The sequence below is a fragment of the Rhinatrema bivittatum genome, chromosome 1, assembly GCF_901001135.1.
Source record: "Rhinatrema bivittatum chromosome 1, aRhiBiv1.1, whole genome shotgun sequence".
In the NCBI taxonomy this organism is placed as follows: Eukaryota; Metazoa; Chordata; class Amphibia; order Gymnophiona; family Rhinatrematidae; genus Rhinatrema; species Rhinatrema bivittatum.
In genome coordinates this window covers 194045458-194062969 of record NC_042615.1, presented here as the reverse complement: position 1 = coordinate 194062969, position 17512 = coordinate 194045458, and the positions used below count along the sequence as shown (strand labels likewise).

The window sequence follows — 17512 nt, the reverse complement described above, 5'->3', positions numbered from 1 at the left end:
GACATGCAAAGACTCCTTGCTGGGAACCCTCTGCACCTCCCTCTACACAGGGACCTTCTCCAGCAGGGCCCAATCCTTCACGAAGATCCGTCTCGATTCTCTCTTACGGTCTGACCCTTGAGAGGACTCGCCTGAAGAAGCGCGGTTACTCGAAGGCCGTGAACGCCACTTTGCTTCGCACGCCAAAGTTCTCAACGTCCCTGGCATACATACGGATCTGGAGAATATTCGAAGCCTGGTGCGAGGACCGCGGGGTGCCCCCACGAATGACTAAGATCCCCATGGTTCTGGAATTCCTACAGGACGGTATGAAGAAAGGGTTGTCACTCAACTCCCTCAAGGTTCAGGTAGCAGCTATCTCCTGCTTCAGAGCCAAAGTAAACGGAAACAGTCTGCACACCTGGACTTGGCCCGTTTCCTAAAAGGCGTTAAGCAACTCTGACCACCCCTAAAATGGCCGGTCCCCCTATGGAATCTCAACTTGGTATTGGACTTTTTTAGCAGTGCCTTCCTTCAGGCCAATGTGCAGTCTGTCACTACACCTTTTAACGCTAAAGACTGTCTTCTTGGTGGCAATATGCTCGGCCCGTCGCATCTCGGAACTACAGGCACTATCCTGTCTGGATCCATTCCACTGCTTTACTCCAGGTGCGATACAGCTTCGCACCGTCCCCTCCTTCCTACCGAAAGTGGTCTCAGGGTTTCACTTGAATTGGTCCATCTCCCTACCATCACCAGAGGGACATAAGGATTCGGAAGACTCCCGACTTCTTCGCTTCTAAAAGTTGGCAAACTAATACGATACCTAGAACAATCAGAGCCAGTGCGCAAAACGGATCGCTTGTTTGTTCTTCATAGTGGGAAGAAACAAGGTGAAGCGGCCTCACGAGCAACTATAGCTCGCTGGATCAAGGACGTAATCAAGGCAGCTTATATAGAGGTAGGGAAGCCTTTACCCCTGCAGGTTAAGGCTCATTCTACTAGAGCTCAGGCAGTATCCTGTGCAGAGGCCAATCTACTGTCGCCGGCCAACATCTGTCGAGCGGTGACATGGTCTTCCCTACACTCCTTCTCCAGGTTCTACCACCTGGATGTCCAGGCTCGAGAAGATGCAGCCTTCGCAAGGGCAGTGCTAAGTGGGCCACGGACAGCCTCCCGCCCCGTCTGGGAGTAGCTTTTGTACATCCCACTGGTCCTGAGTCCATCTGGCTACACGCTAGGAGTGGAGAAATTACTTGCTTGATAATTTTGTTTTCCTTAGTGTAGACAGATGGACTCAGCATCCCGCCCACGGCTGCTCAGGAGAGGCACTAAAGAAGAGCCTGGAAGGCGAACCTCGATGTTATACAAATACGGGTAAGCCATTACCCTATCCATAGTTCAGGGCACCCACATTAGGACTAGTGTCAGCGTTAGTTGGTTGAGTGCACTGGCGGTCTCGAGTTTTAATCAGTTTTTAATCAGTCTGTTTTAATTAGCCAATATAAATGTCCATAATGGCTTTTCAAACAGAATATTGAGGAGCTGAGGTCATGGTAGGGGTATATCTAGGTTGATGTCAGCTTTGAAATCTGACTCCGTCTCTGATCTGCTAGTAGAGGAGCACATAACCCACTGGTCCTGAGTCCATCTGTCTACACTAAGGAAAACGAAATGATTAGGTAAGTAATTTCTCCATTGTAATAGGAAAACCCATCCTCCAATATTGCAAACTGTCATTTGGGCAGACATCTGCATCACATGCATTCATGAAATGTTTAGCGGGGTGACTACAATTTCACATATTGGGAGTGTATATGGTTTCCTTTAAGGAAGATTAAGAACATATCTCAAGGAGTTCCACAATCAATGAACAAAAACACCCAGATGGAAGTTACAAGGGTTCTTCATTTACTACTCAGAATCCCTTTGTGCCCATCTCAATTGGAATTCATATATGCTCTAAGCCTTACTTCCTCAAGAAAAGCTAACCACCTTGTGTCTGTAGTGGAAGGAATAAGTCAACAGACATCAGTTGAGGTGTTTGGCATAATGACATCAACAGTACATGTCACTTCATTGGCACATCTACACATGAGACAAGTCCAATGGATCCTAATATCTCAGTGGACACAGACCCCACAAGCTCTTTGAAACAGCATCCAAATCATCAGCTTAGGGACATGCTGTTTTGGTGGCTAAACGTTGGTAATTTCTTTAGGGGCGTGCCCTTTCAAATTTCACCACTTTAAATTAACATTACAATGGACATATTCAATCTGGTCTGGGGAGCACATGTAGATGGGCTCTGCAACTAGGCCTACTGTCTGCTCAGGAGAAATATTGCTCATATAGGTGTACATGATTTAAAATGATAAAGGCTTTCAGAGGTCAGTTGGTCAAGAAGATTATTCAAATTCAAACGGATAACCATGTGGCCATATACTATATAAGCAGAGAGGAATAGATCTACATATTATGTTAAGTTTGTCAAAATGTGGTCTTGGGCCATTTTGCATGGAACTACTGAGAGCTGTATGTAGTGGACAAGGAACATATCCTAGTGGATAAACTTGGTCAAGTCCTGGAACCACATAAATGGTCTTTGAATAGGGGAGTATCCATTCAGATATTCCTTGAGTGAGGAACAACCATGGTAGATCTGCTTGCATTTTCTCTGTACAGACAGGTTCCTTGACTCTGTTCCAGGGGAAGGTCATGGGATAAACTATCCTTTGATGCCTTCTTCCTAAATTGGAGGAAAAAGCTTTCCATATGCATATCCTCTGATTTCTTCTTATAGCAGAGACCTTGTGAAAAATCGGACACTGAGGGACCATTGTACTCATAGCCCCTTGTTGGCTGTGACACATGTTTCCTGCTCCTTTGGGTTTTGCCATCAGAGAACCTGTCAGGTTGTGGAATTCTCCAACCTTCATTACATAGAATCAAGGAACATTGCTGCAACCCACAATCGGGTCCCTAACTCTTATAGCCTGGATATTGAGAGGATAGCATTGGATTCCCTAAACCTGTCAGAATCTCTCTTGTATTCTTCTGGCTTCTAGAAAGGCTTCCACCAGAAGGTCTTATTTTAAATGCAGGAGGCTTGCCTTGTGGTGTGATTGAAAGGCCCTAGAAGCTTTTTCATGTCTCGCTCAAAAGCTGCTTGAATATCATGTATATCTTGTCAGTCTAGTCTAAAAGCTAACTCTGTTAAGGTTTACATTCATCTTGGTGCAATTGGTACTTACTGTAAGCCCTCTGGGGATAGGGAAATACCTACAGTACCTGAATGTAATCCACTTTGAAATGCTGAAAAAAAGTGCAAAAAGTGGATTATAAAATCTAAAAAAAAATGTAAAAGGTAAACACATTTCTGTACAGCATTTAGTTAGATTTATGCAGTACTTGTTTCTGTTGAAGCCTCCTGCTGTGTTATAGAACTTTAGCGTGGTACTGACCCTCCTTATGAAAAAAAAATGTTGATCTTTTAGGTTCCTGTGAACAAAAGTACCTGAACTGGAAAGCCTTATTTTTGGTGGCGGTTACTTTGGCATGCAGTCAGTGAGCTCCGTAATTGGATGGTTCTGTGCATGTATCCTAAATTTCCACCTAAGACAGTATCATATTTCCACCTTTAAATGGTACTTCCCATATTTTCTTCCCTAAGCTACATGCCAACAAAGGTGAACAAGCCTTCCACAGTTTAGATTGCAAAAAAGCTTTAGCCGTCTGGAACTGACTGAAGCCCTCAGTCAGCTCCGCTTTTTCTTTTGATACTAATAGACCTGGAATTGCCATAGTCAAATGTACACTAATTGGGTAGAAAATGTTCTCTTATGTCCAGGCAGGTGTGATCATGGGTGGGCATGACCAGGGTCAGCGTTAGAACCATAGCAGCATCTATAGCCAACATGATATCATTCTCCATGGAAGAGATCTGCAAAACAGCGACATGGATTTCCATTCAAACTTTCATACATGATGATTTGGATATAGGATTCTCGATGTGATAGTAGGTTTGGTAAATCTATCTTGCATTATTTGTCACTTGCATTACTTGTCACTCTACCGTTCCGAATCGCTAGTATGCTAGATTTCATTAAGTTAAATGTTGTTTCTCCTAATGCTTTAAGCAATTTAAGTTAATTTATTTAATTATTCTCCCAGTTCTGTTTTTCCTTGTTACATGTAAGACACTTGTGTTATGTCATCCCTTAAGTTATATGTAAACCGGAGTGATTGGTAACATTGTTACCAGAACCTCGGTATATAAAAAATGTTAAATAGCAGAGGGGGGGGCGGATCCAAGATGGCCGATCGGTAGCAGTGCACGGCGTCTTGCGCTCCTCGAACAGAATAAAAGTTGTTTCTTGCTGCAAATTTCCTGAAAATGGGCCGAAAACGTAAACCGAGAGGTGAGCCATACCCTATAGCCCCCTCGAACGTCTCAGTCCCTGGTCCGATGGATGCGCAAGTCGTGAGGATAAACCGAATAGCAGAGGCTCAGCCGCTGGAGAGAGGGGGAGGGGAAGACGAGCTACCCTCTCTCCCTGGCTCGATATCACCATTGAGCCCTGCACAGAGAACCCCACCTGAGAATCCGGCCGCAGTTTGGAGTTCTCCGGAGTCGGGAGCAACGTCGTCGGACCAGAGAGTCCATCGCCAGAGCTCTATAGGGTCTGATAAAGGAGAATCTGCGACCATGAGCCCAATATCGACATCGGGGCAGATCGGGGAAGTGAGTGGGACATTGCTGAGGGAGACTGTTGGAGCGGAAGGAGGTGTCCCTGAAAGATTTACAACTGCTGTGGTAAGACCAGCTGCATTTACATTAGAAACTATCTGGGAGACTTTAGTGGACCTGAAAGTCTCTATTTTGTCGCAAATTAAAATCTTAAGCGACACAGGAAAAGAAATGGAGGAAAAAGTTAAAGTGGTGAGCAATGCACAAGTGGATATGGATCAGCAGATTATGACTAATCGAGATAAAATTAAAAATATTGAGTTAACCCAAACTGCGATGATAAAAGAAAGGAAGAATATATCAATGAAATTGGAGCAGATGGAAAATACAATTAGAAGTAAAAATCTAAGATTTATAAATTTTCCACAGATATCCTTAATATCCCCGAGAGATATCTTTAAAAGGTATCTCCAGGAAGTGTTACAGGTTGGGGAAAATGAAATGCCACCAATTTCAAAGATCTTTTACCTTCCAAAAGCAAAGAGATCAACAGAACAGAATGGAGGATTAATGCCTTTAGTGCCTATTGCTGACCAGCCCTTGAATATTTCCACCTTTTTAGAGACTTCAGACACTGAACTTGCAACACCGGCTACTTTAATAGTGAATTTGGCATTGGAACCAGACAGAGATTGGTTATTGAAATGTTGTCTTAGACATGGAAATGATCAATTTCTAGGATGTAATGTAAGCGTTTTCCCGGACATTGCCCGAGAAACCCAAAAGAGGAGAAAGGCCTTTCTCCTAATGAGGCCACAGGTGATTCAGATTGGGGGAGTTTTTTTCCTTAAGTTTCCGTGCAAATGCTTAGTTAAGCATAATAGTAATTCATATGTATTTTATGAGCCCCCTCAGCTGTCTCAGTTTTTGGCAGGGAAAACTCCCGTGGGCTCCATAGAACCCTGTGACAATGTACCCGGTTCTCCTTGAAAAGAAATCGGTTTAGAATGCTATATTGATTGGCTTTAATTTCTTCAAGTATTTTACAAATATTTCTTTAGGTTGTGTATATCTAGCCCCCTCAATTTGAGGACTTAAGTTAAAGAAACAATAATTTGTAATTGCTGTATGATTTTTCTTTTTTGTGAATTTATTACTTACTTGTTTCTGTTTATTTCCAATCAAGAATATATATCTTGTTTAAATATGTAAACTTGCATAAACAGAAAAAAAAAAAAAAAGTTAAATAAATAAATACATTATTTATTTGGGATTTAGAATTCCTCTCCATACGCTGTGGGGCTCTTTCTTTTGATTTCCAGAATGCTTTAAAAAAAATTGCAAAATGGTCTGTTAACAAAAATATTGTTTGTGTGTTGGCATTTTCTTTGTAGCTAGAGATTCCTATTTGAGAGGACTAGTGTCTTCGTTGACAGCACAATTGCTAACCTGAATGAGTATTCTGAGGGCAGCAGGATATGTAGTCCTCATAATCCTATTCAACTTTCTTAGGAGTTGGTTCAGAATTTCTATAGGTTTATACCAAACTAAAGGGTGGCCCGCTTACACTTGCTGACATGGGACCTCCCGCACATGCTCATTAGAACATTTTCTAAAAGTTTGCACTTGAGTAGAAACTGTCAGCTGATGTCTCCCTTGCACGAGGGACTATGTATCCTGCAGTTCATGGAGAACATCCATCACAGGTAAGCAATTCTTTTCAGGCAGGCTCAAAAACTTACCTGCTCATAAGCAAAAAATAGGTTTTCAGGGCTTTTAAGCTAGGTATATATATATTTTTTTTTTATTCTCGAGGAAAGTGCAGCCGCCTTGCCTATAAAAGTTGTAGAGGAGGAAGTGCAACACATCCCATGGCCATCAGATGGCAACCTTGCATCTCCTTTCCAGTGACTGGAGCCCTTCCTCTTCTTTCTATCTCTATCTTTAGTTCTCTCCCCTCCTTGTGGTTCTTTGACTAGCTTCACCTGCTCCTTGCAGTATCTCACTTTGGAATAGTGGGGATGGTGATGGCCTCCCATTGCTTTGGAAGTGCTGATTGTAGAGTCAGGTAGGGAAAAATGATGGGAAGAATGGTGAAGTAAATGTGGGGAAAGAAGTTGCCAGGGGTAAGAATCAGGCAAGTGATTCTACCATTGTTTCCCTGTCCCCACCCCCTGGCACTTACACGCACACACTTACTTTGGACTGGTAAGACTTGTGGAATATTTTTTAAGTTTGGTTATACCATGCAACCCATATGTGTGACTTATTTATCATTTTGTCTTTGAGCAATTTTACAGGTAAATAATTATATTTTTGTGTGTGAAATGTAAATGTATTGTTTTTTGAGCAGATGGTGTGAAGGAAGTTATACAAAAGAAGATTCTTCAAACTTGGTTACGTTACTGTGAAGGGGATGTTCTAGAATTGCTTCATCGACTGGATGTGGAAAACTGCTCTGAAGTGGCCATCTCAGCACTTAATGCTATGTTTGCCTTGTCACCTCTTAATGAGCTGGTACAAAATTGCAAATTTCTCGATGACAGGTACATTTTTTTCATAGATTTTTAAAAGCAATGAACACAAATTCTTATAACTCTTATGTCATTCTAGCTTTGTTTGATATTCAAAGCTTTAATTACATTTAAAAGGATACTATAGTGTCAGAAATCCTGGGTTTAAAAAAACCAAACCCTCTGTACCCTGTATTTTCAACATTTCAAAACTTCATAGCATGCAGCTATACTCATTTTATTTAGAAATGTTCTAGTCTGATTAATCCTGAATTCATGATTTTAGCAGATTACATATTCAGCTGTATTCTAAAGAAAAGGCTGCCAAAATTGATGCGGCAGCAAAGAGGACCAGCGGAGGTCCACGTTGTAATATTGTGTTGACACCTATGGAGGAGCTGGTTCTCAGTACTGTGAGGCCAGAGGTCGTCGTCGGCATGCACATACAGTTCGGTGCGGACACAGAGGCAAGTCGAGGTAGGCATAAACATATATCTTGTTTGCATTGGTTGTTGACTTTTGTTTGCTGAGGGGTAAACTGACAACTCTAACTGCAACCTCTTTCTCCAGAGATTGCGTGAACGATGGTGACGTTACTAGCGACAAATCCATTCCCATGCCTGGCGATTTTGTATTCCCCATGTCGAATGCGGACTCCCCCAGCCAACACTTAATCTATTCGATGTGTCTCCTGAGAGCCAACAACCTGAGGCATCTGCAGCCCTGGAACCATCTATAACACAACCTGAGGCATCTGTCGCCATGGAACCATTTCTAGCGTCAGAACCATCTCCGCTACAGGCTGCTGCTCCACCGGCACAGGAAATATCACAGGACCTGGAACAGGCATTATTCGGAATAGACTGCCTAAGTGAGCAGTTTATGAATGGAATCACTTCTCGACAGGATCAACACAATAACTTGATGCTCCAGGAAATGAGGTTGATCCGAGCCGACATCAATGGTTCGCTGGCTTCTCACGAGATTTTGCTGAAGGCAATGATGACAGAATTGATCAGTGCCGTTAGAGATGTCGTCTCAGCTTTTCATTCCGTTAGCCAATAATTTTTAAATAAACACTTTTTTTGTACATTATTTGCTGTTTCTTTTTTTATGTGGCATGCCACTCCTCACAACACACAATAGTTTCATTCAATAAGTATTCTAAATAAATAGTGAAATGAAACTCGTACAAATTTTAAATCCAAAAAAATATATTTGAACTATGTATTTTAATTTAACAAAAACAAAATAGTTGTATAATGGGGTGGGGAAGGAAAGGGGAGGGAATGTACCATGGGGGAAGAGGAGGATCATCGTCATTGATGTTGATCAGACAGTGCCCGTCCTGCAGGAGCCCACGCCATGACGAGCAGGGATTGAGCTCCTGCCATTGCGCGCAGCAGCTCAATGATCTCCCGCTGGCCATGGTGCAGGTCATGCAGGAGGGTCACCGCCTGCACTGCCATTCCCTCCTGGACTTCCAGGCTGCGGATCAACCGTGCCAGGAGCCAGCACAGCATCCAGGCGCCCCTCAAGGGCTGAGGGCCCTTCCCTGGCTGCTGCGCTGGCCTCCAGCCGTTGACCCACCCCTGGAAGCCCAGGAGAGACAGGGTTGACAACGTCAGTGACTATGTCCTCCTAGTCTCCCATGGCAGGTGGGGCAGGAGAAAAGGGGGGGTTTGGCAAAAATACAGGGGGGTGGAGGGGCTCAATTAGGTGTGGTTGCTGCACATCCTCCTCCTCCTCAGCCGATGTGCCTGAAAAGAGAAAAAGCGAAAGCGTTACTGCTGCCGTGCATGCAAACATCCAGAATGGTAGGAAGGAGAGCTTGCTTATAGCCATTTTAAACAGGACCCTAACCTCTAGCATTACCGTAAGCATGACATTTAAAAATGCAAATGTGAGCGGCATGCCACACTGCATAAAACACCCATATACTTTTACAAGGCCGATGCTATAAAAGGCTCACCTTGCTGTTCTGCTGGAGGACCTGATTCCGAGCTGGAGGACCCCTCAGTGGTGCTCTCTGAAAACAGAAATAGCAAAAGTGTCACAGTTGCGTATGCAAAGATCCAGAATAGTACAAATGTAACATTTCTTATAGCCATTATTAAAGAAGTCCTCGCCGCTTGCATGGTAACCATGACATTTCAATTGCTAACAGCACATACCTTCCTCCGCTCTTCGGTGGGCCCGCAGTAGTTGGGCTCCTCCCGCCTGATGCGCCTCGTCCTTTTTTTCAGTGCCTCAACCTGGCGAGAATAAAACAGAAATAGGAAACATACTGTTGATATTAAACTTTTACTTTCCTTTTGACGCACAAAAACAATTCAAACCAAACAAGTCAAGTGTCAGTTTTTCTTTTCTCACCCACAGCAATACAAAACCGCAAAATACTAAATGTAATTTAACTTGGATTTTTTCCTGCTAACTAGAAGTACAAGCTGTGTCATTCTTACAAGCAACATAGACCAGACCATTGCCAACCACAACATAGACCTACAAACTTACCTCCCTCGGGTATGAAGACTAAGTGTTATATTGCGCCCGCCAGGCCTCGTTGGCCCGGCCCTGGTCCCGTGGGCGCCCAGTGCGGAAGTATAGGTGGCCTTCACCGACCATCAGGGTGGCCAGGAGCCGGTAAAGTTGGGAAGCCTCCCACGCGGCATGTTGTAATCTTGCCCTTGCTGTAAAGCATTAATAAAATGGCCGTCCGGGCGTGCCGTTCCACGCACAAGCGTCCTGCCACCTGCTCCCGGCGTCTGTACAGGTGATGGACCCGTAGGGACGCCTAATTGTAGACACCGGAAGAAGGCCTGGCTCAGCGTCCTCCTCCCAACGTCCATGTCTCCACTGGTTCACAGAGCATCATGTACGCCGAAATAACATAACGTAAGAAGCAATAATAAAAGGCAAGGAAGCAATTTATTGAGGCTTAAATGGGAACACAATTTATGATTTAATACTTCAAGAACTATAAATGATGCAATGGAAAACCGAGAAGACAAGGGAAAATTCCAACTAAATTTTATTTTTTGCACTATTTATTTTAAATCACTTCTCTGCTTGCTGGAAAATGGTTTGGATGTATCACAGCTCCTGAAAGAAACACAACACAAGATTAAACATTCTGTAATGTCATAAAACGATAATATATAGATTTTTGCAGAGCTATGTACTACAATAAATGTGCCACATCAGTATGGAGAAATGAATGTATAACAGTTAAGAACTTACACGAGAAATAAGATTCGATGATCCTTCGGACATCAATCCCCCTTGTGGTGTTGTTCGCCTCGGCTGCCGGTTCCACAGGCGGATCTGGCGGCAAGTTTTCTGCTGCCTCTGCATGCACACTGAATCGCTGACAAATGTTGTGTAGCATGCAGCAGGCAACAATGATGTTCGCCACCTTTTCTGTACTGTACTGCAGGGCTCCCCCAGAGTGATCCAGACATCTGAATTGTCCTTTCAGAACTCCAAAAGTACGTTCGATAATGTTTCTGGTGCTGCCATGAGCCTCATTGTAGCATTTTTCTGCCGCAGTGCATGGAGACTGGAATGGAGTTAGCAACCAGGGCTTACAGTCATAGCCGCCATCACCTATAGGGCGAATAATCAGGAATGCATCAAAAACAACTTTACAGCGCTTAACATCTTAAACACATCACATATATAAATGCACACATTGTCTACCGAATATCCCAGCTTATAGAATCCCAGGCCATAGCCGATGTCACCAAGTAGCCAGCCTTCACATTTCCTCAGGGAAATGTGTCCCCATAGATGAATGTGCCAGAATGTAGGTGTCATGGCAGCTCCCAGGATACTTCGCTACAACATTTAGAATCTGAAGGTGTTCATCGCAAACGACTTGAACATTCATTGAATGGAAGTGCTTGCGATTCCGGAAAGAACTCTCTTCCTCCGACCTGGGGGTAAACGCAATATGGGTGCAGTCTATAGCACCCAACACGTTCGGCATCCCTGCAATACCCATGAACCCACTGCGGATCTGTTGCAGCTCCACTAGATCAGTAGGATAGTTGATGTACTTCCTCATCCACTTCATCATGGCCTTCAAGACCTGTGCCAGATGCCTTGAGAAGGAGGCCTGTGTCATACCCGCAATGACACGGGGGTTTGAAAACTTCCGGTACCAAAAGAATTTAAGGCACCAAGAAGTTTCGTCAACCCTGGCACAGCATGGTGGCGATTGGCCAGGGGATCAAGGTCGCAGCGCAGATCTTCATAGAGGAACATGATTGCCCATGAGCTCAGTCGGTAGGTTCGGACTACATCTCGCTCAGACATGCCAAAGATAGTTGTCCGTGGGCGAATGATACGTCCAGGTCTGCCGATGGTGCATCCTGGTCTACCGATGTCCCTGCCTGTGCACGGACGACTCTGTCCCGCTGTGCCTGCGTGAAAAACACAAGAAAATCAGCATAACCTAATACATCTTGATTATTCATTTAACAAATAGAAGCGGAGCCTCAGGGACACCTAATTCGAGACACAGGAGGAAAGTCGGATGCAGCATCCTTCTCCCGTCGTCCGTACAGGCGTCCATGTCTCCATAGACCCGCAGAACCTCAGACGCCCAGACAGAAAAATGCTACCTTTTGGGTATTCAAAAACACACATACATATCTCCTCCAGTCTTTGTGCCGGGTTCTGCTGTTGTCTCCAATAGGCAGTCTAGAATTTGCTCGCAGAGCATTTCTTAATCTCGCTCTCACCCATAGAAAAAAGATCGCCAAAGCCAATATATACATGTAGTCCATGACGCTGTCCGTTGGATAGTCACGACTGTCAAGAGCACAGCACCACACTAACATCAGGGTAGGTGGTAAAAATAGAGGGTAAAGATGCGCTAGAGGGGGCAGGTGCTGATCCCTATGATACCTGGACTGATGGTTCCTCCCCAGACACCGATGATTTGCCTTCACCACCTTCACCCACTGAAAGTAGAAAGCATTCTCTTCCAGAGGACCTTTCCTTTATAAATTTTGTAAAGGAAATGTCTGAATTGGTTCCCTTCCAATTACAGACTGAACAGGATGATAGGTGATGGAGTTGCTTCAATTCCTGGGTGCTCCCAAGGAAATAACCGCCATCCCTATCCACCCGGTTCTTCTAGATCTCCTCAAGAAGAACTGGGAACATCCTGGCTCCATTGCTCCGGTCCACAGAAAAGCTGACACTACCTATTTGGTGCAGTGAGCTCCAGGTTTTCAAAAACCTCAATTGGATCACCAATCTGTAGTGGTAGAATCTGCACAGAAAAGAGCAAAAAGATCAAAGCCTCACTCTTCTTTTCCTCCTGGCAAGGAACAGAAGTTTCTAGATGCCATTGGTCGCCGTGTCTTCCAAGGATCTATGCTCATCTCCCGAATTGCCGCTTATCAGCTCTTTATGACCCAATATAATAGTTATTTTCAAGCAGCTGCAAGATTTAAGACTCCCTGTCTCAGCAATTTCAAGAGCAATTCCAAACCCTAGTAAACAAGGGGTTTGAGGCAGGCAAGCATGAGATCAGATCATTATACGATATCTTTGATACTGCTACTAGTGTCTGCAGCAGCTATTTCGGCAAGGAGATGGGACTGGCTCAAGTCTTCCAACCTTCGCCCTGAGGTACAAGATATGTTATCTTACCTACCCTGTGTCGGAGATGATCTGTTTGGAGAACAGATTCAACGAACGGTGGCGGAACTTAAGGACCATCATGAGACCCTAAGACAGCTCTCTCTGATGCCTTCTGATTACTCTTCGAAACAGCCCTTCCCACGCCCCTGTGAAGGACTTCAAAGGGGCGTGGGATAAACACTGTGGATCCATAAAGTCAAGAGGCCGCCAATGAAGAGTGGGTGACTCGCCAGAATGATGGCTACTGCCTGGAGACAATACCCTTATTCAATAAACAAACACATGCTTACTGTGACTCCAACATCGCTCTAAGCTTCAACAGCAAGAGGAAATGTGGAAAAAAGGATTTGCACTCACAAAGAGGGGAGTAGCTGGCTTGTTACGGCGGTTACTACCCCAAACCAAATAAGCCTGATACTTCACTTTCAATACATATACAGCATAGTTCTCTGCTTCAATGGCAGGGAAGAAGAAATACTGATACTTCACACATCCAGCAGAGCTCTCTGCTTCAACGGCAGGGGAAAAGAAAAACTGATGCTTCACGCATATCCAGCATAGCTTCAACGGCAGGGGAGAAGAAAAAAGGATTCGCACTCACAAAGCGGGGAGTAGCTGGCTTGTTACGGCGGTTACTACCCCAAACCAAATGTGCCTGATACTTCACTTTCGATGCATATCCAGCATGGCTTTCTGCTTCAACGGCATGGGAGAAAGGCTGATACATCACGCATTTCCAGCATAGCTCTCTGCTTCAACGGCAGGGGAGAAGAAAAACTGATACTTCACGCATATCCAGCATAGCTCTCTGCTTCAACGGCAGGGGAGAAAAAAAACTGATACTTCACGCATATCCAGCATAGCTCCCTGCTTCAACGGCAGGGGAGAAGAAAAACAACCAATAAGGGCTGTATAACATAGTATGGGTAAAACAAATAAGCATGGGTGTAGCTTGCTTATTGCGGCGGTTACTACCCCTACTAGCCCTAACTAATCAAGCTAGATATTTCACTTGGATGCAGCTCCATCACTGCTCTCTACATTAATGGTGGGGGTGGAAGGGAAATAGAACCAAGAGCTAAGAGAAACAGATAGGCATGAGAGAAAAAATGTGTGAAGCTTGCTGGGCAGACTGGATGGGCCGTTTGGTCTTCTTCTGCCGTCATTTCTATGTTTCTATAAAAAGTCATTCTTCCGCCCGAAGAAGTCCTACCCGCCACCAGCCAGATCCCGTTCCATGAGACCTTTTCAAAAAGCCCAGTCTCGTCAGACATGGAAACACAAACCGCAAGCAGCTCCTCAACCAGGCCCTGCTTGAGGTTTTTGACTTCTACCTAGAGAGCAGCAGTCAGCTTCCATTGCCTCACATACCAGTGGGAGGTCGATTTTGCCACTTCAACAACATTTGGCACTCAATCACCTCAGACCAATGGGTACTGGCGATAATTGCTCAAGGTTACCATCTTAACTTTCTCTCCGTGCCACCGGACTCCCCACCTCTACTGATGTGGAGAACATCCGATCACGCCATCCTTCTGGATCAGGAGGACTTCCCTCCTTCTCCAGTCCAAGGCAATAGAACCCGTACCCTACTCTCAGCATGGCCTAGGATTCTATTCCCGGTACTTTCTAATCCCCCAAAAATCGGGAGGCGTTCGTCCTATTCTGGACCTACGGGCCCTCAACAAGTACCTCCAGCAGGAGAAGTTCAAGATGGTAACCTTAGGCTCGCTTCTTTCTCTTCTACAAAGAGAAGACTGGCTCTGCTCTCCCGACCTCCAGGACACACACACTCATATTGCGATAACTCCATCTCATCGCAAATCCCCGAGGTTTCTAGTAGGCCCCAAGCACTATCAGTACAGAGTGCTTCCATTCGGCCTAGCGTCTGCGTCACGAGTCTTCACGAAATGCCTCGTAGTGGTTGCAGCCTTCCTAAGGACTCAGGGTGTTCACATCTACCCCTATCTAGACGATTGGTTAATTAGGACTCCCACTCAGCAAGCTGCTCTGTCGTCCCTCAATCTAACCTTACACACTCTAATTTCATTAGGATTTCTTGTCAATTATGACAAATCCTCTTTAGTCCCATCTCAAACCTTGTCGTTCATTGGGGCAGACTTGGACACCTTGCAGGCAAAGGCTTTTCTACCTCGACAGCGACCTCTCACTCTGGTGTCTCTTGCACACCAGCTGCAGTCTCAGCACTCCGCGACTGCATGCCACTTTCTCATCCTTCTGGGACACATGGCGTCCTCAGTTCAAGTCACACCAATGGCCCGTTTAGCCATGAGAGTCATGCAGTGGACTCTACGGTCACAATGGACTCATTCCATTCAGCCCCTGTCGACCATTGTCCACATAACCGACTCACTCCGTCAGTCTCTTGCCTGATGGAGAAATCACAAAAATCTCCTCCCAAGGCTTGCCCTTTCAAGCTCCAGTCCTTCAATTAACTCTCACCACCGATGCTTCCAACCTCGGCTGGGGAGCCCATGTGGCCAATCTGCAGACACAAGGATCTTGGTCTCCAGAGGAGAAGCCAAACACCAAATAAATTTCCTGGAGCTTCGAGCAATCAGATATGCTCTTAGGGCATTTCAGGATCGCCTCTCCAATCAAGTCATCCTGATCCAGCTGGACAATCAGGTGGCCATGTGGTACATCAACAAACTGGGAGGCACGGGCTCCTTCCTTTTGTGTCAGGAAGCTGCACAGATATGGGCGGAAGCTCTCTCCCATTCGTTGTGCCTCAGGGCCACCTGATTGCCGGGAGTGGGCAATATGTTGGCAGACTAGCTGAGTCGCATCTTTCAACCGCACGAGTGGTCTCTCAACCCCTCAGTAGCTATCTCCATCTTCCAACAATGGGGATATCCTCACATAGACCTCTTTGTGTCTCCTCAAAACCGCAAAATAGAGAAATTCTGCTCTCTCATGCGCAGCAAACACTCTCAGCTCAGAGGCGCATTCTCCCTCTCGTGGGCAACCGGTCTACTTTATGCATTCCCTCCACTTCCTCTTCTCTCGAAGACTGTCGTGAAATTACATCGGGACAAGGGAACCATGATCCTGATGGCATCTCACTGGCCACGCCAAGTGTGGTTTCCAATACTTCAGGATCTCTCCATTCTCAGGCACATTCCTTTAGGAAAGGACCCGCTTCTGATCACTCAAAACGACGGGTGCCTCCGCCACCCCAATCTTCAAGCCTTGTCCCTGACGGCATGGATGTTGAAAGGTTAATCCTTCAGCCACTTAACCTTTCTGAACCAGTTTCTCGTGTCCTGATTGCTTCACGGAAGCCTTCCACGAGAAAATCTTACAAATGGAACAGGTTTACGTCATGGTGCTCTTCTCAGTCCCTTGACCCCTTTACCTGTCCAATCACAAAGTTTTTGGACTATCTCTGGCACCTATCAGAGTCAGGTCTAAAAACGTCTTCCATCAGAATGCGTGTCAGTCCGGTTACCACCTTCCATAAAGGTGTCGGGGGATGTTCCCATATCAGTACAACACCTTGTAACACGTTTTCTGAAGGGCTTGCTTCACCTCACGCCTCCACTGTGTCCTCCAGCCCGTTCTTGGGACCTCAATCTGGTTTTGGGTCTGCTCATGAAACCACCATTCGAGCCTCTTCAATCCTGTGACCTTCGATATCTCACATGGAAAGTGATTTTCCTTCTGGCAATCACTTCGGCTCACAGTTAGTGAATTACAGGCTCTGGTTACCTACCCGCCTTACACTAAACTTCTGCAGGACTGTGCAATACTCCGCACTCACCCTAAATTTCTGCCTAAGGTAGTTTTGGATTTTCATCCCAATCAATCCATTATACTACCTACCTTTTTTCCCAGGCCCCATTCCAATCCAGGAGAACAGGCTCTGCATACCCTTGTCTGTAAACGGGCTCTAGCATTCTACCTAGACCGTACAGCTGCCCACAGAGGCAGCACTCAACTGTTTGTCTCTTTCCATCCTAACAAATTAGGGCAGCCTGTGAGTAAGCAGACTCTCTCCTCCTGGTTGGCGGACTGCATATCCTTTTGCTATCAGCAAGCGGGCATTTCATTTCAAGACCGTGATAAAGCACACTCTGTGAGGGCCATGGCGACTTCAGTAGCACACCTACGATTGGTGCCGCTTCCTGACATTTGCAGGGCTGCCACCTGGAGTTCTCTCCACACCTTTGTAGCCCACTATTGTTTGGACAAAGCCGGAAGACAAGATTCCATTTTCCAGGCTGTCCTTCGCAACCTGTTGATGTACCAACATCCTTCCACCTGCCCATTAGGATTCAGGATGCCCTCGGCCAAATTTTATCCCAGTCCTAGTGCCTTGCATACCTGGGTACATTTGGTGCATGCTCGGACATCCTCAACTCGGTACTCCACCCATATGTGAGGATTACCATCCTGCTTGTCCTGTGAGAAAGCAAATGTTTCTTACCTGTAACAGGTGTTCTCACAGGACAGCAGGATGTCAGTTCTCATGAAACCCACCCGCTGCCCCGCGGTGTTGGGTTCGTAACGTTTTATTTTATTTTTCGGTACTGCCTGTAGCTTTTAAATAAGACTGAAGGGGGACCCCTGCTGGCTGCAGGTTTAGTGCCATGCTGGGCATGCCCAGTAGGGGCCAGTCAAAGTTCTGGAAACTTTGATAAAAGTGTTCCGT

General features: G+C 45.4%; 1 protein-coding gene across 2 annotated transcripts in view; it reads left to right on the top strand.

Moving 5' to 3' along the window:
- NCAPG (non-SMC condensin I complex subunit G) overlaps positions 1–17512 on the top strand; it is a 455902-nt gene that overhangs the window by 83511 nt on the left and 354879 nt on the right. For both annotated transcript variants that reach the window (XM_029590425.1, XM_029590416.1), the window contains exon 7: positions 7023–7215. In XM_029590425.1, coding sequence (XP_029446285.1) covers positions 7023–7215 — 193 coding nt within the window. The remainder of the gene's footprint in view (positions 1–7022; positions 7216–17512) is intronic.